Source organism: Lepidochelys olivacea, assembly GCF_965140295.1.
Source record: "Lepidochelys olivacea isolate rLepOli2 genome assembly, chromosome: 9".
Taxonomy (NCBI): Eukaryota; Metazoa; Chordata; order Testudines; family Cheloniidae; genus Lepidochelys; species Lepidochelys olivacea.
The window spans coordinates 27,229,765-27,251,086 of record NC_140419.1 but is presented as its reverse complement, the minus strand read 5'-3'; the positions used below and the strand labels follow the sequence as shown (position 1 = coordinate 27,251,086).

Below are 21,322 nucleotides of genomic sequence, written 5' to 3'. Positions count from 1 at the left end.
TTCTGTGAAATATTTATAAAAGAACTACAAAATATTCATACATATCAGTAAGGCAATTTAAATCACAGTAAAATTTCCTCTCTTTTGTTCTTAAATATTTTTGCATTATGTGTGCCATGCTTATCATAGTGATACAAGATGGACAATAAGAAACTAATATTAAAAAAAGGCCATCCTTTACTGAAGATTTTTCAGGTACATCTCTGGAAAGCAGTTTTATTTTGATGTTAACTATTTGTTGGCAAAATAAAAGTGCCTTATGTTTTTAATTGAAGTCCATTTGTCATTGAGTAAATCCATTCTAGTTCATACTGCAAAAATTTTTCCCAAGTCTTTCTCTTTTGCATGTTCATTGTACATTGATTATTGTAAATGTATTTGGATCCACCTACATGCTTCTTGGCTGCCTTTGATTAAACTTCCACAAATAAACTCAGTCCAGATGGAGACTTTGTTAACAACTGCTCAGCCTGTATTTCTCATTTCAAACAACTTGAATATATGTTATTGTGAAATCGCTGCCAAACTGATTCTTAGCTATGCACTTGTACATGCCAGAATCTGAAGATTTTGGATTCTGAATGATTAATGTCCCTTGGGGGTGAAGAAGTTCACCTCCAGATGGTCTGCCTTTACTAGCTGGGGAAAGCACAGAGTGGTCTGGCAGCTCCCATGTGATTTCTGGTTTTGGTATCCCCAGTGCCATACAGTTGAGCTGAACTGCTGCCCCAGCCGTAGTGCGTATACTCTGTGGTGGTCTATTTGTAATCCGTGGGGGATAGGCTACAGTCATGACAGGAACAGTTATAGACGACTCTCCAGCATTGTTCTGAGCCTTACACAGGTAGTTTCCTCTGTCACGAATGGTTGCTTCTCGAATAACTAAAGTACCATTTTCAAGTAATATGTATTTCCCAGTAATTTGAGGCCGATCTAGCACATAGCCACTTGGTACTGTCCATATAATGTTTGGTTTGGGGCTTCCATCAGAGAGACAGTGAAGGGATAATGATTCCCCACTGATGCTCTTTATTGGCCCTCTTGAATGGGTAAGAATAGTGGGCTTCTGACCAACTTCCAAGATGATCAGCTTTTCAATGTAGCCTACTTTATTTCTAGCTGCACAGCGATACTTTCCTGCATCATCTTTGGAAGGATTATAGATGATGAGGGTACCATTACTCCCTATGTGATACCGGGAAATTCTGGCTCCATTGGAAAATCGTGTGCCATTGGGTAATATCCAGATGATTTCAGGAGGAGGGTTTCCATCCACTGAACAATTTAATACGATAGTTTTTCCTGCTTTTGCTATGATTTTTTCATTGAATGGATTTCTGAACATTGGTCGTCTTAGCATTTCTAATACCTCCAACTGTACTACCAATATGCTTTCTCCTCCATCATTACGTACCATGCATATAAAATCTGCTGTGTCTGAAGGCCTTACATTCCTAATTTCAAGTGTCCCATTTTTGTGTACTGTTATTCTGCTCCCATAGTATGGAGCTGTTAGGAAAATATTGTCAGGCATTATCCACATAATTTGAGGGGAAGGTGTCCCTTCTGACATACAATCTATTTGCTTCTTTGAGTGCCTTATTGCTGTTGCTTTAATGACAGTTTTGTTTGTATATAAACCATTTATTAGGGGTGGTTTAGAAATAACATCTAGTTTATAAAGTTTTGTGTCATCTCCACCAGGATTTCGGGCAACACATACATACTCCCCAGCATCCAACAGTTTCACTTTGCTGACTGACAGTGAGCCATTAACGTGCAGTAAATATCTGTCTGTTGAAGATGAGATCATGTCACTGGAAGGTAGCAACCAAAATATTTTTGGCTTGGGTTCTCCAACAACCTCACAGTCAAATACTGCATTATCCCCAGCTTTTACTTTAGCATATGTCTTGTAATTCTGCTTTATACGAGGTGAAGCTGTTACAACTGTAATGTGTACCTTCATTTCATCTTTTCCTAATGTATTTTGGGCATAACAGGTATAGTTGCCCTCTTCAGCTATTCCAACCTTGTTGAAATACAGAGTTCCATTGTCAAAAAGAATGTATCTCCGAGACCTGCGTCCATTGTCATCTGCTTGCATCACATTATTAATCATGGTGCCATCTGGCAAACTCCAGGAGATCTCTGGCTCAGGTGACCCAGAGGCTTTGCAGTCCACTTTGAAGTCCTTTCCATATGGTACCTGTTTTTTAAAATACTGTTTTTGGTCAATCTTTGCTGGTTTCATAGTCACACTGACTTTCATCAGGATCAAGTCATCTCCAATTCTGTTTCTTGCTACACATAAATAGTCACCTGCATCCTTTTCTGTGACTGCCTCGATAAACAAGGATCCATTAGGATAAACATGGATTCGACTTCCCATTCTAGAAGAAAAAAAGAATTGTTTAATATGTAGCCACATGCTAAAGAAGAACACTGAGCCCTAATAAGTGATGTAAAGATGTATGGACTCAAGTGGATGAATTGCTGTGGGTTTTTTTCTTCTATATCTTAAAATTGTGCCTATCCCGTGCTGTAGGTACATGTACACTATCCATTTTAAGGAAAAACAAAGATATATCAATATCTTTCCCAACCCTGTTCCCCCATTTTTGTGAGGACTAATTTATCTTCCCCCTTTGACCACATCAAACCGCCCCCCCTCAAAGACTGGGAAAATAAATCTTGCTATGTGCCATGAAAGTCATCAAACTTGGGCTCTATCAGATCAATAGGAGAAGAGAGATCCAGAATTTATGGGCCAGTACTTCAGCCAAAGCCAAAAAGCAGCTAGCATAGGTCAGATGGTTGTATGCAAAGCAGACTTAGAGCTCTCCTTTACACTTCTCCCTCCTGCAGCAGTTGTGGGTATAGACATTTTTCTCCTGCATTGTGTTAAAACCTGATGGCTGCTCTAACACCAGGGGGCTGAAAACACAACCCAGGATCAGCATGGCATAAAGGGCATCATGACTGTTGTCACATTTCCCTATGACAACTGCAGCAAGGGGAGTGCATGGTGTAACAGCCACTGCAAGATCATCCTTATAGTAAGATGATTGATTCCTGGATGCTTAAAATGAATTTAGAGCCAGTTTATGCTAGCAGTGTGACACATTAGTTAGAACATGCTGCACCAGATAATCTGGACCTTGGAGTCTGATTCTGATCTCACACCAGGTTTTGCACTAATGTAATTCTAATGACTTCAGTGGAGATTCTTCGGAGACTCAGTGGTGCAAGTGAGTAGAATTAGGCCCTAAGGAAAACATTCCTTCTACCATTTCCATCCTGTGTAAACTTGGGGCGGTGGGGGTAGAGTTATACCCAGGTTTTATAAATCATTTATTTGTCTTATAGTGAATAAATGTATAAAATAATAATCTGGATAAACATTCATAAAATGAACATTAAAGGGAATGTAATTAATTTTAAATGGGAAACCATTTATTATAGCTACCTATTTAATAATACATGCTTATTGGGTTATCACTTGTAAAGTGAGGGTCATATATTGCTCTTCTGCAGGAAAAATGCACATGGGCAAGAGAGATGGGCGAATTCTGACCCTTTACAGCTGCAGAAGAAAACCTTCATCTACAGTGTGAGAACATGCCTGGTTTTTTAATTAGGGTTTTGCCTTTGTTGCACACTGTATGAAAAGCTTTGTTTTTTCCTCTTCATCTCTCCCATTCAGCCTTTTTAAGACTACCTAGTCCGCACTAAAGAAAAAATTAGGCTAAATTATAAATGTTCTACACACCAAAATTTCAGGACCAGAGCTCATCTGAATCTGGTAATAACCATTCCATGCTTGCGGAACTTAGGAGCTCCTTAATACTGAGGTACCATTTTTGTGAAGCTAGTAAGCTCTGCCGCATCAAGTGATCCTTTCCGTTTTACAATATTGCTGAAAACTCTGGAAATGAAGAATCTGTGCAGTTGACACCTTCATAGACCTAGCTTTTCCTAAGTAAACCCTGTAGACCTACGTTTTCCTAAGTAAACCCTCAACAAGTCTCTTTTGGGAGGAATTCTAAAAGTATAGGTTTTATAATTGTGGAAGTTGTTCATATAATCAGAAATCTAATCTGCTTGAACTTTTTGCTTGGGAAGTAAGTTTCAGAGCATGAAGCAGTCTCTGGAGTTGTAGAATGAACCCGACCACCCCCACTGCCCTCCCCCCCTCCAGCTCTTTGTTCAATAACTAGATCCCAGAAAACAGGAGAAGATGAGTGAGGAACTTTAGTGGCAGGCTTTAATAAACCTTTCCTCAAAACTCTGTGTAAAAAACATCTTAATTTATAATGCTTCTAGCAGCCTATAAACAGTGATATGTGGTGATAGACAGAAGGTTCTACAGCTTTTTTGGTGTGCAGGACATAGCTAGAAAGCTAGGACTCCCTTGCACTGAAAGCAATATCACGTTGAAACTGGCAGTAACTTAGACTCACTGGAATATCTCCTGCTCTACTGATTTTCAGAAACAGAATAGTTAAGTGTAGGTGAAGTCTTGCATTTAACCTGGGCACATCCCCTTGTTTCTTCCATCTAAAGCTCATCCACCATGTTCTTCTCCACTAGTGGCAGAATTCCAGATCTGGCCATTTAAGATCAGTGTTAATAAAGTGACTACAAAGGAAGTATGTTGTGTGTATGAATTTGGTAGACATTACAATAAACTGCAAACTTTTATTTAAATCAACTCAGTGTCAGCAGATTTGATTTTTATTTATTTATTTATTTTTTGTTAAAAATAGACTGTCATTGTTGAATTGGGCCTTTTAAACTGCTATTTACCATTTGAAATAATAATTTTAACACTGCAATGTAAGCTGTGAAACAATTAATTTCTTTGGTCATACTTACTGATTGCTGGTAACATACTGCAGTAAATTTGTTACCAACTTTCAGTAATTGGACTATAAACTCACAGGATTTTGCTTTTAATACAGTAAATGAGGTTTTATAGGTTTTCCCTGTAGGGGATATTTTCAATCTATAAGTAAACAAATGAATACTTTAGTAATGCCAGTCTGTCTGCAGCCAAATGGCTGGCAACTGGTGTATGCACATAGTCAAAACAAAGTATGTTAACTGGTACCCCAGTCTTAGCTGCACTCATTCTGTAACTGGCTAGGATGTGAGACATGTCAGCTCAGCCATAAAATACAGAAGTCAAAGCAGCTGTCAAAGGTTGCAAGAGTAATCAAGACCCTCATTTTATAAATTTGTGTTCTCACTATATTCCATTTGCTTTTCAGGAGAAACTATATTCACTAGATTCTGTTTCTTAATGAACTAGTAAATGGCTTTTCATATTTTTAGCAATTATATTAGTTTTGGAATTTTGCAATCAAAACTTTTATTTTGTAACAGTTAAACTGTCCCCACTTCTGCTCCAACAAATTTAGATTCTATTGTGCAACTGTTTTAAATTTTGTGATGGGAAAGCAGTTTATTTTTATAAAAATAAATTGCTAATTGTTACCAATTAAATATTTATATGATATCCAACTATATCTGTTTGCTTGCTACTACATTCACAAACTATCATTGTCACTGCTAAATTGTTTTTTTTAACAAGCAATCTTACAAAGCATAATTAAATTGTTACTATGTATACCAGATTTATAGTAAGTTTATTATATTTCTCTGTAGCCATTGTGCTCTGAGATGCCTTTAATTTAATTGATTTATGTTAAATCTCTTCTGTGGTACATATGGCATGTAAAAGCCTTTCTAAAGTAAAAATCCTCAAGCTTACTCTAAAGCAGGGGTGGGCAAACTTTTTGGCCCGAGGGCCACATCTGGGTGGAGAAATTGCATGTAGGTCCAGGGCAGAGGGTTAGGTGCAGGAGGGAATGGGGGGTGTGGTATGTGGGAGGGGATGTGGTGTGCAGGATGGGGCTCAGGGCAGGGGCTTAGGGTGCAGGAGGGGTTTGGGCTCCAGCCCAGCACCGCTTACCTGGAGTGGCTCCGGGGTAGCAGCAGTGCGCACCGGTGTCAGGGCAGGCTCCCTGCCCTGGCCCCGCGCTGCTCTGCTCTGGAAGGCGGCTGGCACCATGTCCCTGCAGCCCCTGGGGGGAGAGGGGACAGAGGGCTCCACGCATTGCCCTTGCCTGTGGGTACCTCCCCTGAAGCTCCCATTGGCTGTGGTTCCCCATTCCTGGCCAATGGGAACTGTGGGGGGTGGTGCCTAGAGGTGAGGGCAGTGCACAGAGCCCTCTGCAATCCCCCCCACCCCCGGGACCACAGAGACGTGGTGCCGGCTGCTTCTGGGAGCAGCGCGGGGGTCGCGGCACTGCAGGGGTGGCAATCCTGTGGGGCGGATCCAGCCTGTAGACCATAGTTTGCCCACCCCTGCTCTAATGTATATATCCTGCATAAGGGTCAACTTTATATTAACATCCAAATCCTATTCAACTGACATACATATGTTGAGGATTTGGCCTTAAATCAGAACAGAATAAAATGACCTAAATTCAGCCATTGCATGAATAGATTAGGCTTCACTGATTTAGCTGGGCTGCACCCGCTTATAATAGGGCTGAATTTGGGTCATTAATATTAGAAATATAACAATAAAATTGCATTTTCTGTCACTAGAGATTACTCACTTTTATCGCGGGTTAAAAACAAATTTGGCTTCAGTTAAGCAGAGTTACAGTACGTTAGGCATTTATGCTTGGCAATATCACAGGATTGACTCTTTAAGAAAATTCTTTCAGTGATTTGTGGTCTGCAATGTTAAAGTAAGCGCTAGAAAAATAAAACGAGCTCAGTCACAAAGAAACATTCCTACCTGTGCCATTGGTCAACAACTGCCTTGGAAGGCAACCTCCAGATTATTCTGGGCTTTGGCTCCCCAGTAGCTGAACAGTTCAGAAGCAATCTGTCCCCAAAATTCAGCTGAGTCATTTTCAGAGATGCAGTTGCTATTCTGGGAATTGTATCTTTCTGTTCCACCATGAGATTTACCACCCTCCTCTCTGAGCCAGTGGAGCTTGTAGCTATGCATTCATAGTTCCCACTGTCAGAAGGAGCTATGTTTCTTATGTAGAGGGTTCCATTGGAGAACAGGAACAGTTTGGCATTTACAAAATGCAGAGGCTTCACTGCTGTTCCATCGAAGAGGACCCAGTGAACACTCGGATGAGGGTTTCCTTTTGCTGTGCAGGGGAGTTTCAAACTTTCACCCATAATTCCTGCAATGTGTTGTCTCTTCTCTTCCAAAATAACAGGAGGTGCCACAATCACCTGTAGTTTTACTGTCAGCGTATCTGCACCAGCTGGATTACTAGCCATACATGTGTAAAGCCCTCTGTCATAAACAGTGACTTCCTTGATTATTAAAGTGCCATCTGGTTGCATAGATGCTTGTTTACTTCCTGGAAAAGATTCCGAGACATACGTTTTGTTTGCTAGAATCCATGAAATGGTAGGGATGGGCCTACCTTCAGCTCTACACTTCACAGACACAGGCTTTCCAGAATGGACAGTGATCACTTTTGACCTGCCCTCTAGGATCCTCGGTGGATATGCCACCACAGACAAAGTGACCAGGAGCCGATCTGAGCCATGCTGGTTGGCAGCAATACACAGGTACTGTCCGCGGTCCTGAATGTTCACATTCTGGATGGAGAGGGTGCCATTAGCAAATACTTCAAACCTGTTGTCACGCTTGCTTTTTGATACATCAGTCCCTAATTAAACAAAAAAAGTAAAATATATTTATATTACATAAGAAGCCTTTATTTATTTACTTTTGCTTTTTATCTAATACAATAATAATTGCTAGCAAAAAACCAGCTGCCTTGGTTTTTATCCTGCACTCATCACCATGGTATCTGAGCACACTTTTTGTCCCATAAGGGCTAAAGAACAGTGACAGGAATGAGAGGAATACCAGTGCATGTGTTTATGTATATTGTGAGAGATGTATTACGGAACCAACAAAAATCAGGGGGTGGGGGGAACAGAATTGCTCAGCAATGGAGCGCAAGATCTTATTACAGGTGGATTCTTAAGAAACATGATCTTCTGTATAGGCCTCACTACAATAATGCTATTGTTAACATATGCTGAATATGGTAAACGTTAAATACAGATTGACCTTTTTTCCTTTCTCTCTCTTTCTTGAAAAGCCGTTTTATAAATACAGTAAGACACTTAAGGATGTATGTGCAGTGCTGGAATATTACTACTTTTCAGCCATATGTAGTATTCATCTTATTGCTTTATGGCTGGTATCCACCTAAAGCATGGCTATATCCCAGCATGGTGCACCTAGCGCCTGTCTTATTGCTAATATATAGTAGAAGACAACCTTTTAAACAAGGCTTATATGGCTTACCTGATGACACTTTAGTCCAGTGAATTGTGGGAAGGGGATTACCAGTCGCTTCACAAGGGATGAAGGCATCTGAATTAGCCAAAACGGTAAAAGCAGCCAGTTTTCCTCCCACTATTCTAGGCTTTGCCAATCTATTTTTATATAAAGAGTCTAGGGCTATGAGGTTGTTGTTGGTTTCTTGATCTGCTGTCTTGTCAAACCAGCTTTTGACAGAATTGTCCTTGTCCCTTCTCCTTGCAGGAGTGTATGGAGTGGAGCTCTGTGGGGATTTTAATGTAGTCAGAGTATTAACTGTTAATGTTTTGCCTATTTCTGAAACTTCAGGAGACTGTTTATGCCAAAACTTGTTTTCCCACTGGGGAGATAAGGTGATTTGCATGATACTTGTGTGTGGTGTCTCTGTTATTTGGGATGTTAATGGGGTAGGATGCTGTATGCTGGAGTTGATCACATGGGTAGTTACAGCAGAAGATTTGGTACTGAGCTCAGCTTTGTCAGGAAATGTTGCCTGTGCTGTATGTTTCTGCTGAATAACTCTCTCTCCCATTTTTTGGTGTGGTCTTTTACTTACCATTACAATAGTTTTGTTTTGTTGATTAGGCACTGATTCAGATGTTACAAAGGATGTGGCAGGTAATATTGTGGTGGTGTTGAAAGGCTTCAAAGAAGGTGATATGGCTGGGATTGTAATGGCAGGTTTTTCAGTAGAGAAAACATCAGATGGTAGTTTAACAGGTTGAGTGTTCCCAGCTGTTGTAATTCTAGTTAATGTTTGCATAGTTGTTACAGGTGAACCTTTAGTTACCTCTTTTGTGTGAAGAATCTGTGGCACAGTTGTAATTGGGATTACACTTGTGTTCTTATAAAGAAATTCAGTGGGTATGGGGATGGTGGGCTTAGTTAAAGACTTAGCTGTTGTCAGGATATACAAGGTTGTGTTCACCGATGAAGCACTGGTGGTGCTATGGCTTGTAGTAATGCTTTGTGAAGTCGTAATCTTCTGGGGCTTTTTCCTCCTTTGATCTCTCCTCCTTCCAGCTCTGAATGCTTTGATTTTAGTGATTTTCATTTCAGTGTGGGGAACAGTAGCAGATTTAAATGTTGGCATTGGTCTTGTTGCAAGTATTTCTTTCTTCATAACAGTTGGAAGATTAGAAGAATAGGCTGAAGATGGCAGTTCTGCAGTAGTAAGAGATGGAATGGGAGACTGTTTCTCGGACATACTATTGTCATGACTGATAGGTTTAGTTAGGGATAAGAGACCATCAGTTTGATTCACTTCCACTGAAATTGTTGTTAAATGTAAAGGAGAAACTCTATCTATGGATAGCGTTGCAGTAGTTTTAGGAAGCATGCTGGTTATTGCTGATGATGGCACTGTACTTGTTCGTCGTCTGGGTAGCTTCTTCAATAGCTCCTTTTGAATGTGTGTCTTTCCAAAGAGATGGTGCCAAGGAATTTTTCCTCTTAAAACTTTGGAAGAAGTTCTAATTTTAGTGGTTGGGAGGATGGATTTAACATTTGAGGATGTCTTGCTGTCTGCAGAAGTTGTAGTTTCCATAGATACACTAAGGGTCTGTCTTGCAGTTGTAGGGAGTCTGACAGTGTGTGTTTGCAATGGTGAACTGTCCTCTAGTTTCCTTTGCAGGGTACCCTGTGTGCTTTCACTATAGAAAGGCATTACAGTGGGAGTTGTTTTTTCTCCTTCTGCAGTGAGTCTGTTTTTCTCTTCAGCCAGGAATGCTGTGGTTTGACTTGTAGGCTGCTCTGATGTGAGTTCTGGTATATCCACTTTCACAGGTGGGGGCATATGTGTTTCTGGGCTAAGCAGTTCAAGTGAACTTCTGGAAGGAGTTGCGGGATGTGAACACAATAGACATTTTGTGTCCAGCTCCATAGCTGGAGGCAGAGTTGTACTTTCTCTACTGGATTCTTGTCTCACAAAATTATATCTATGTCCTCTGATAGCTGGAATTCGATCTGGTCTAATAATTCGTCTTCTACCAGAAATTTTCCTTCGTCTTCCATATCGTTGTCTTGACTGTAGTGTATTAGCTGTAACATCTCTAATTATCTGAATCTGCTGATGAGTAATAATAGTTGACCCTGGTGGTAGTTTAGGAGTTGTTATTTTTTGAGTACTGTGAAAATAAATGTGACCAAATTCAGTGTTTGGCTCGCTGACTGTCACTACAGATATTCGATGATCTGATTTAGCTGAAGTCTTATCAATAGACTCAGTAAATAAATCAGGTTTTTCAACTATGTTCTGGGAAGTGACAAGGCTGGTAATTTCAGTAACATCTGCTGTTTGTGTTGTAGATATGATTTTTAAATACTGATTACTTTCCCCGAAAGACACCAATCTGTGTTCAGGATTAAAGTCTTTAGCTGTACTATTCACTAAACTAGATGTAGTTAATGGCTGTATAATAGTTAATGATGTTTGATTTAATTCAGAAGTTTCCAATGAGTTTGGTCTTGTGACTGCAGATGTTAGATCTGCATTTGGCTTTTTGCTCTTGGGTCTTATAGACTGTGTAATCCATGGACTAACTGTTGGAGCTACTGCCTCTGTAACCATGACAGAAGTTGTTTTAGACTTGAAATTACTTGATGTAGTTTTAGGTTCTTCAGTTACAATAGTTGCAGAAACCTTTTTCAGAGTAGGTATAGTTGGTGCTTCAGATGCTAGTATAATAAATTCTTCTTCTGGAGGTATATGGTCACCAGATGTTTCTTCCTTATGCCCAGACACCTTAGAGGATAGATGGTCTGGTGTAGGTGATTTTGTTCTGGCATTTTCTTGTTTTTCTGGCAAAGTGGAATTCTTCTTTGTTTTTTCAACAAATGCTGCCCAATGTTGTGGGTCAATTCTCCTGGCTGAGGAAGGGAATTGTCTTCTGTGTCCCCTAAATCGTCTGTTTATTTTGTCCCCATTGCGTCTGTAAGTCATCTCGCTATAGTTATTCCATTTATTTGCAATCCCTATAGGTTGATTTCTGGATGCAGAATCAGTGGGTGCTTTACTTGTTACTGAAGTTTGCACAGTAGCTAATGGATACTTATGTTTTGTAGCAGCTCTAAGCTCCTCATGACCAGATCCATCTCTCTCTTCATTTTCTTCTGGAGCTGTCTTTTGTTTTTGTGAAGTACCCTCATTCACTTTAACTAGCACTTGGAAAATCAAAAAATCCATACCATGTTGATTGGCTGCTACACATCTAAAATAGCCACTATCTCGTTCTGTTATCTCTTGTATTTTTAGTGTACCATTGTGGAAAATATGTTTGCTTCTTACAGACTGATGAAGAACTGTGTGCTCAGGTAGGATCCAACTAATAGATGCATCTGGGACACCAACAGACTGACATGGAAGGTAGAGTGTGTCACCAATGAATGCCGAAAGTTGAGCCCCATTAACGTTGTTGTGTTCCACGTAAGTATCAATCACTGTGATCCTAAATGTTAGGACATCTGCATCGTTATAATTTGTGCCTATGCAGTGATAAACTCCAGTGTCAAAACTATCAGCTGTCCGCAGTGTGAATTTTCCACTTTTAGCTATTATGATTCTTCCATCTTCACTAACATATGGCACTCTAACTTTGCTCCCATCAGCTAATATCCATTCAATGGTAGGAGAAGGCTCACCAAATGCCTGACAGTCCAGTTCCACGGTCCCACCCACTAAAACTGTGTGTTCAACTCTTGTTTTATTATCTCTTGAAATTATGGCCCAGCTGTGTCTCAACTGTTTTTCATTAGCATTGGGCAAGATAATTTGAGCATCAGTTACATATCCAATATGTAGTGTGCTGAATGTGGTTGCTGTCCTGTCTAATTGTAAGGCCACCTGGCCTTGGAGCAGCCAAGAAGGTTCAGCTGTCAGTTCACTCTCTACACTGGTAAAAACTTCTTCACTTTCAGAGTACGTCTGTTTGTACTTATAACTGATGTAAGGCACTTTGGTCAGTAAGAGATTCCTTTCGAGTTTCAGGGGAGAATCACTGTATAGGGCCAATATGCTCCACAGCTGTTGAATGTGTTCATAATCAATACTACACACCAGAAATGTTGAAAATGATACTTTGAGTACTGTATTATCACCATCTTTGTCAAATGAGAGTGGGGACATTTTTGTGGGTTTTTGAACATTGCAAACCAAGTTAGCTTGATTTCCTGTTTGGTCTGTCATATTCAACATCATGGTTCCAATGGGAGCTATAAAATCTTTGGGAGAGATGGAAATGAAGTCCCCTTCATCTGGCATAGTGATGTTTTTAAATTTCAGGGAGGGGTCTATGGTTGGCTTACTACAGGTTAAAGATGCAGATGGGATGTTAACTAAATGTTTGCCTTTAGAATTTCTGGGATTGGCACAAACTGGACATTGCTGGGCACTAGAAGAACCTCTGTCTTTCTTGCACTTTATAATATCTAGGGGGAGGAAAAAATAATGTAAGTTTTTGTGATACTAGTTCCAGTACCAAAACAACAACTTATATTTTGCTGAAAGATCTTTCCTTGAATAAAGGGCTATGAAGTATTGACAACAGAGATCTTTAAGTCATCACCAAGCTTTATTTTAACTGTTGCCTATTCCATTAGTGAAACCTTCAGTATGACTATCATTGCTATCACAGCTAGTCAGCATGCCACAGCCTTGCCTTGGGAAGCACACAGCTCCAGCAAGAGCTGTAGGAGGCATTGTTCTATTGTGCCCAGATCCTGTTCAGGGGTGCAAAAAGGAGAAGAAACTCCTTGTGCCCTCTTCTTCACTTGTGCACCTTCCCTGTGGTCAGGCACAATATGGCCCTAATTAATTGAGGCTTACCATTGCGAGGTAGGCAATTATTACTTTCCTTCTTTTAAGGCAAGCTTTGGAGAAACAATGGGACTTATCCAAGGCTGCCTTTCTTCTCCTTTAGCCAAAAGACAATCCTTCCCTTTTATCTCAAGCTTTCCAAAAAATCATTTGTCACACATCTTATAGTGGTTTGGTAACATCATCTGGTTATGCTTTGTCATGAAAACAATTTATCTCAAAAATTTGTCTGAAGAAAGCTGCTTATTCTTGTAAATAATTATTATTCCTGAGACTAAGACTGCAAACCATAATACCATAGTATGCTCTAAAAATATAAAAACTAACAAAAGTATTTGTTCTGGTTATCAAATTGTAAACTACACAGAAAATATTACACATTTAATGCATCTCTCTATCCGCACTTCACCTAAAATGTACCTCAGTCTAGCCCTAGAGGGAACCACTTAGAGAGAGAGAGAGGATAATTCATTCTCTTTCAACATTTTCACCTGTATAGAGAGAAGATAATTCATTCTTGAACATTCAGCTTTGGGCACTGCCAAAAAGGGTTCCATTTAGAGATACCTGAGCTTGGAAATGTATTGGGACCACTAACCTCAGTTCATTTAGGCCACTAAACAACATTCAGATATTCCGTTTGCATGCGTGTGCGTGCACCTTGCTAGCCAACAATAATGGAAATAAAAGAGATGCATGGTAATTTAAGGGAATAAGGCACCATGGGGCCATGGAATGGTAAGGAATAACATTTTAAACAGCTGACAAGGAAGTCACAGAAGATCAACAGAAAGTCACAGAATAAAGTGTTACACTTTAAAAAAGTGTTGTTATAGTAAATGACCAATCTCTTACTCTTCGTAAATAATTTAATTACTAATTTGCACACACACAAAAATAGATGACTACTATAATGCCTCTATCCAGACATTACTAACTGGTCATCATAATACTTTGCACTTAAATAGTGCAGTTCAATGAAGAATCTCAAAGCACTTTCAAAACCTGGAAGCTATTTTCTCCATTTTAATGGTGGCTTAGAGAGGTTATGGTCACACATTAAATCAGTGGCAATTAGAAACAGAACCCAGATCTCAGGCTCACCCTGTAGCAACTAGAGAATGATGCCTCCTTTGCAAAGACCCCATGGGAAGTCACCAATCTAGTAAGAAGGTATAAACAAACAGAAATCTTTCAGCTCGTACTGTACCTGGCCATTGTTCTGCCCAGTCTACAAACCATTGTAGATCACAATCACAGGACCAAGGGTTTCCATGAAGGTATATGCTCTCTAGTTCAGGCATGTAAGAAAACATCTCTTGTGGTAGTGATGTTAAGAAGTTGTCAGACAAGTATATATGCTTTATGGAGGATGTTTTAAATATCTGGATGTAGCGCAAGGTGACAAAAGCATCTGGATGAAGCTGTTTAAGTAAATTTCCTTCCAAGTGCACCAGCCTCAGTGATATAAACCCATAGAAAACTTCTGGGTGTACAAATTCAATTTGATTGTGGTCCATATGCAACCGTACCAAGCTCTTGAGACCATGAAAAGTGTCCTTCTGAAGTATTCTGACTTTATTATAGCTCATTTTTAAGACCTGTTGGTGAAAAGATAGGGATAAAAAGTCTAATAAAAACCTACATTATTTTGGTATTAGTAGAAGAATTCTAGCCAACTTTGAATTATTACTACTCAGGTGAAGTACCTAGATATATGAGTCATAGGCACTATGGGAAAAAACAACAGATATTATCATTTTTATAAGTGGTTATGGTCAGACATGACCTCAAATATTCAACAGGCCAATGTATGTATACACTTTACATACCAATAGTCCCAATCAAACTGCTTTTGTGAAGAAGGTAAGCAGGGTTGGACCATAAAATAAGTGAGTGTATATTTTTTTTCCTTCACTTACTACTACAATGCCTATACAAATATGGAAGAACAAGCTGGATTCTTGGCCAACAAATATTTTGTCTGACAAATAATGAAAAGAATTATTAACTTTTTTATGAGAGAGAATGTGCTAGCCAAACTCAACTTTCTGATGGCACTTTGTTTGCAGACTTGCAGTCTAAAATGAGCAAATTTGGCAAAAGGTCATTGAGTGCTAATAAATATGGAATGATAAAACCATTTTTGCAATCATTTTTCAGGTTGGAATCATACTTTACATACTTTAGTATGTATGTTCTTTACTGGCTTCCTAATCCTCACAAAGAACTGGTGATGCCTTTATGAATTACTGAATGTTGCAAATTAGCGAGTAAACAAACAATACAAAAAGCAACAATAATGCACAAAATCTACTTTGTTGAAGTATTTGCCAAATCTAATTGTTATAATTATTTACAGTCATACTTTGTGTTCTTCTAGTTAATAGCAGCTGTGGATCAAAGTTTCAGTTGGGAAACTTTTAGGCATTGTCTACATATGGAGCCATTCAGGAGTAGTTATTCCTGAATAACTCCATATGTAGACACTCTTGTTCCAAAACAAGAGTGCTTTATTCCGGCATAAAAGTGTCCACATGTAGAGTTATTCAAAAATGCTGTTCCTGACTAACTCCATGTGTAGACAGACAAGCCCTTATTCTCCTTAATTGCCAGAGGACTCTTGAAATACAAACCAACAAAAACCCTCAGCTCTCTACTGTAGCTTCCAGGCTGTTCAATGAAGTGCAAAATGCTCTGAAGTCCATCTGTTAGAGCTACCCCTAGTGAAATATGCACTAATACAGCCAGAGGCATTGCAGCAGTTACCTTAGGTGGAAAGTAGAAAGTCAATAATTTTAAATTAATATGTGTGAGCTGCACACAGAGTTGGTCTGAAGATAAGTATATTTTATTTAATTTTCTAATATTTCTGAATGGCACAATGCACCAGCTGCTTCAATGCAGAACTGCCTCTGAACTGGTAATTTACTTTATAAAAATAAAGTAATTGTTATATATGACCTTCCTATAACAATCTTCTAGGAAATCTCTGCAGAGACATGCTAAGAAACCCACTTGGTTCTGTGTGCAAATGATGGGATGTGCAATTTAGAGAAGATCTACTGTCATAAGTTTACTAATGTTTTATTTTAAATAAGCAATAAAGCACCAAATATTATAAACCTGTCTCATCCACTGTAAATAACATCAAAGAACTGTCCTTAATATTAGAATGTAGCATTTTCTTTCTGTCATACAAGGAGCTTTGCAGCAATACTCTCCCTTTTGTCTTGGTGGATATGAATAAGAATTGCAACTGCTAGAAGTACTAGCTAGGACAGTGCTGGCAGATATTCACAACACTCCTCAGCCTGGTATCTAAGTGCCAAGCTGGGACAGAAAGAAATTTCCCCTGTGGGTACAGTATTTCAAAATTAATTACACTGGGAAGGGGAAGAGCATGATTTCATCTGAAGCATTTTTCAGAATTACCATTAGAAACAGGATATCAAGATAAATGGACGACAGGTCTGTTCCTATAGATTTGTACCTTTTGTTGATTTTTCTGTAGCAAAACTAAGATGAGACCACCTTCTAATTTCAGTTCTTACCTGTAATGCATTTAAATCAGTGAATGTCTTGTCGGGGATTGTATGGATCTCATTGCTGTGCAACATCAACAACTCCAGTTTCTCCAGGCCGGAAAAATCTGTTTCGGTCAGTTTAACCAAGCTGTTGTAACTGTAACAAACATTTCATTCCAGATCTGGGTTTAGTCAGTCAGCTAAAGTTCAAAAGTAAAAAACAAAAGAAAACTTTCTTTTGCAAATGCATAACAAAGGTAGATTTTAGTTCTGATGTGACAAGGCAAATTCTAAATGCTTTTTTCATCTTAGCAGGTAAAACTCAAAGATTTTGCTAGTCTGGCACAGACTGATTCCTGTGGACTGTATTCAAGTAGGTGGGGAAATATCTGCAGTAGATGGATGCAAGAACATGAGAAGAAAATTGCCATCTTTGGACTCTTGTGTAGGAGGAGGAGAAGGAGCTTCAGTACCGGTAAATGTCTACAATAATGCATTGAATTTTTATGATTTTTTTTTCAAAATTATTCATGGCTGGTGAAAGGTGGGATCAGCTGGAATCTTTATTACACAGAAAATACAAGCTTCCCCACATTACCCCATCAACGTGCCTTAACAGCAGATGGAGTCGAAAGGACGTAGTTCACGGTCATTGCTCTCTGCTGCGATTGTTAACAAGACTAGATTAATCGTTTCAAAGGCCAGAAGAAGTGATTGTGATAATCTTGTCTGACTTTCTGTATAATGCAGGCCATAGAACTTCCCCAAAATAATTCCTATTCAAACTAGAACATACCCTGTATCTTTTTTTAAAAAGTCCAATTTTGATTTAAAAATTGCCAGTCATAAAGAAACCATCACAACCACTGGAAAATTGTTCCAGTGGTTAATTACCCTCACTATTAAACAATGTGTGCCTTATTTCCTGTTTTAATTTGTCTAGCTTCAACTTCTAGCCATTAGATCTTGTTATATCTTTGTCTGCTGGATGAGAGCCCATTGACAAATTTTTGTTCCCTGTGGAGGTATTTATGGACTGTGATCAAATCACCCCTTAACCTTCTCTTTGTTAAGCTAAATAGATTGAGTTCCTTGAGTCTATCACTATAAGGCATATTTTCTAATCCTTTCACCATATTTATGACTCTTCAGTATTGACTACGATCAGGGATATGGTGATGTGGATGCCTCCCCACCAGGACCTGGACAGAGAATTGAAGCTTATTTTTCATGGGCCAAAAAATCACCGAGTAGTGGTGGTAGTTGTTTTTAATAATTATTATTATTTATATTATCATAGAACCAAAAGGCTCCTATCAGGATTGCGGCCCCATTGTGCTGGGCACTTGATCACTATGGGCCTGATACCATGCCCACTTAAGTAGATGGAAAGGCTCCTGTTGACTTCAGTGGTCAAGATGAAGTCCTATCAGCCTGGGCTGGATTTGAACTGTGGCCACTGTTAGCCAGCCCTTTAGCGGGCCCTCTAATAATAATGATATGGATTAGACACACTCAGATACAGATTTTTTTAAAGTTGCTGGCTGGTCTTGTTTGATTGTATTATCAAGACTTTCACAACAGGGCATTACAGAAAAACAAATTTGAATAGATAACTTGAAGGTTAGTGAGAAATAAAAGGGGAGAAACCAGTATGGATAAAATAAACATCTATTCCCTCCCTAATTTACCCAATTATAGAACAGAATAGTTTCTGAGACAAATATTCAGAGAAGTGTTACTTCATATCCAATTAGCAGATAGAAACAGAGGAGGCAAAGTATCATATGAAAAGTTTTTCTCATGGTACAGTATGTGCAAAGTGGAAGTGCTGGTACTAATCTTCATAGTATCTGAGACCCATATATGTTAATCAATTTGTTCTCACAACAACCCTGTGAGGTAGAAAATATTATCATCCTCAGAAAGACTAAATGGCTAGCCAAATGTTACACAGGAAGTGGCAAAGCATGAATTTGAACAGACCTATTGAGTTTGCACTCCAGTCTTAACCTTCGTAAGGATGATCTCAATTCCAGGCAGGAATCCTCTGAATTCACTTTTACAGACTCAGTAGGTTCAGATAAGTATAAAAGAAAGAACTGTATACTCCAAATCCTTGGAGGTTCTTCCATCCCTAGTGATAACATGATTTTGCATTAAGGTGGTGGGGTAAAAGTAGTGGGGAAAATCAAGTCTCAGACTGCCAGTTATGGAAAAGGGAAAGTGGATGTCTATTCTTGTGCAAATTATCGTTCAAACCAAATAAATTTTGTTTTTATCTGTTTTTAAAAATTATATTCCTTAAATTATTTAACAATTGGCCCCTAGAATCTGAAACCTTGAACTCCCAATCAATGTGGGAGAACATTAGGTTTTGCCAGCTGTTACTGTAATGAATTCTGAATACTGCAAAATAGTAGATTTTAAAGGTTTTTAAAATCAATTTTAACACAAACCCAGAAACTCTAATTATATTTTGCAAGGCAACGAGAGTTAACTGCACAGCATAGATAAAATGCAGATGTTAAACATACCCTAAATTGATGCGCTCCACGTTTTGGGGGATGTGTGGTGGGATGGCTGTGAGGTACCGGAATGTACAGTGTACTTCAGTAGGGACATAGCAGGCACAGAGCCTGGGGCAGGTACTACTGCTGGGAAGAGTAGCCAGGCAGAAACTGAAGAGAAACTCCAGCAAGCAAGGTTTGCTTCTGCCTTTTATTTTCATCCTGCGTGCTAATCCTAAAACAACATCCCTCACAGCAAACACGAACAAATGCAACCCTGCAAACAAAACAGAAAACACAAGCAGTCATATTGTGAGATAAGTATCAGGTATCTTACACCCGGGTACTTGTACAACTATTATAGAAAAGTTTGCTACCATAAAAACTGTAGGGTTTTCCTCATTTTTCAAATTGATACAATAGCTTGAAGTATTTATAATTTTAAAAAATCCTGCACGGTTTCTTACTTTTAATGAGAAGCACTAGGCATGCTATTGCTTACAGGTGTAATAGTAGTAGAAGTAGTAATAAACCTGACACCCTAAAGAGACTATTGTTACAAATATATGATTTTGGTTATTTAAAACATCCATAAATCTGCTTGTGATTTGTTCTTGCCAAAGAACACGTCAGCTCCTTTCTTGCCAAATAATTACTCCAAACAAAATTAACAAATTTCAAAGAATCTGAGCTAGTTTAAAAATCAGCCTGTAGAAGAAGCATGACTAATGCCACTCAAATTTAATCCTGTTCTTTCTATTCTTTAGACTATATCCAAGCAATGAATCCCCCCTCCAATACTCTGCTTCTGCAAGGGTTGGCATAGAGTTCCACAGCAGAGATGGTTGTTCACCAGGAATGTCTATAATCAGCTACTAGAGTTTGGTACTTAACAGTCTGGTATTAAAAGCTTGTTGGGATCTAAACCTTCCCTGAACTGAGCTGCATTGGTAACAGTCTAACTACAGACAAGTTCAGAAGAAGAGACTATTGCATTATTTTGAACTGTGAATTTCTTTTTGTTCAAAAATCTGTGCCCTAAACCACGGAAGTGCTAAGCACCCTCATCTCTCAGTGAAATCAACAATTTACTCAGCATCTCTTTGGATCAAAATCCAAGGGATGTTGGGAGTTTAAAGAGTCTATAGGCTACATCCAGTTCCTTTGATTCTTGCAGTTAGCACAACTGACTGCAATAAGCCTGCTCAGGTGAATAAGAGAAGCCAGATTTGGTTCCAGAGCTGCCTTTTCACAGCACTTTATAAATGATGAATAAGTAAAACTCTCAGCCCTTTCAATGTTCATAAACGAACTTTACCCTTAAACCAGTTACTGTAAGTCCAGTCTTACCTGGGCAAGGAGCAAAGGTGAGACGGTCAGAGCGAATATTGCAAAGACCATACAAAAATGCCCTAATACCATAGAAAGGACCGTACCTGAGACTCAAAATTGTAATTAGCTGGTTTTTTTCTCCGTCAGTGCCGCTTTCGGTTTATGAATGGAAAACCAGCAGCGAGACACACGCTAGGGAGACGGGAAGACCGGCCCCCACTGGCACTGAGAAAAGGCCCTTTGCAGCAGCCAGTCAGGTGAGGGGCAGGGCGCGCCCGGGGCTCCGGAGGAGCGGTCAGAGGCGCTACCTTCCCCCCGCCCTCAGCGAGGCGCCGGCCCCCGAGCCGAGTCAAGGTGCATGGCCCGAGTGGCCGGCAGGTCTCCCGCGCGCCGTGTTCGCCTGGCTTCTGCTCGCGCACAGCGCTCCTCCCGCAGCCTGAACCCCGGGGTCCGGAGACCGTGCCCGTGCCCTGCCCGCCGGCTCTCTCGCCCCTCCCTGGGCAGGTGCCGGGGCTCTGGGCTGCGCCCGCGTGTGCGGCTGCAGCCTGGGGGGAGTGAGGGGCTCCCGTGTCCTCTCTTCGCAGCTGTCAGCCCCTCTCTGTGCCCTGCACTCCCCGCACGGGCTCGGCACGCCCCCCGGCTCCCGCGGCACGCTGATTGGGGGGAGAGAGGCGCCTTCTCCCGCGGCCGGCCCGGCCCGCTGCTGGGCAGCACTAGCAAGAGCCGCCCGCAGCCCCAGGCTCGCCGCTTCTCCTTTGGG

General features: G+C 40.0%; 1 protein-coding gene across 2 annotated transcripts; it reads right to left on the bottom strand.

The window, feature by feature from the left end:
- Positions 1-57: 57 nt before the first annotated feature.
- IGSF10 (immunoglobulin superfamily member 10) lies at positions 58-21,165 on the bottom strand. 2 transcript variants are annotated; one of them, XM_084638287.1, is made up of 7 exons: positions 20,667-21,165; positions 19,258-19,507; positions 16,748-16,877; positions 14,404-14,794; positions 8,366-12,805; positions 6,815-7,715; positions 58-2,393 (listed from the first exon to the last, which is right to left on the bottom strand). In XM_084638287.1, exons 2-7 carry the CDS (start codon positions 19,449-19,451, stop codon positions 485-487), a joined length of 7,965 nt encoding a protein of 2,654 aa, XP_084494413.1. In that variant the 5' UTR covers positions 19,452-19,507; positions 20,667-21,165; the 3' UTR covers positions 58-484. The 2 variants fall into 2 exon arrangements, with proteins under 2 accessions (XP_084494413.1, XP_084494414.1); XM_084638288.1 differs by lacking the exon at positions 20,667-21,165 and having other exon boundaries at positions 16,748-16,920; positions 19,258-19,369.
- Positions 21,166-21,322: the final 157 nt, after the last annotated feature.

Excerpts from the sequence above, each read along its gene's own strand:
- IGSF10 (XM_084638287.1), bottom strand. The coding sequence starts at position 19,451 with ATGAAAATAAAAGGCAGAAGCAAACCTTGCTTGCTGGAGTTTCTCTTC. Across the intron at positions 7,716-8,365 it reads CTGGACTAAAGTGTCATCAG|GGACTGATGTATCAAAAAGC; the intron begins GTAAGCCATATA and ends TTGTTTAATTAG. Across the intron at positions 2,394-6,814 it reads GTTGTTGACCAATGGCACAG|AATGGGAAGTCGAATCCATG; the intron begins GTAGGAATGTTT and ends TTTTTCTTCTAG.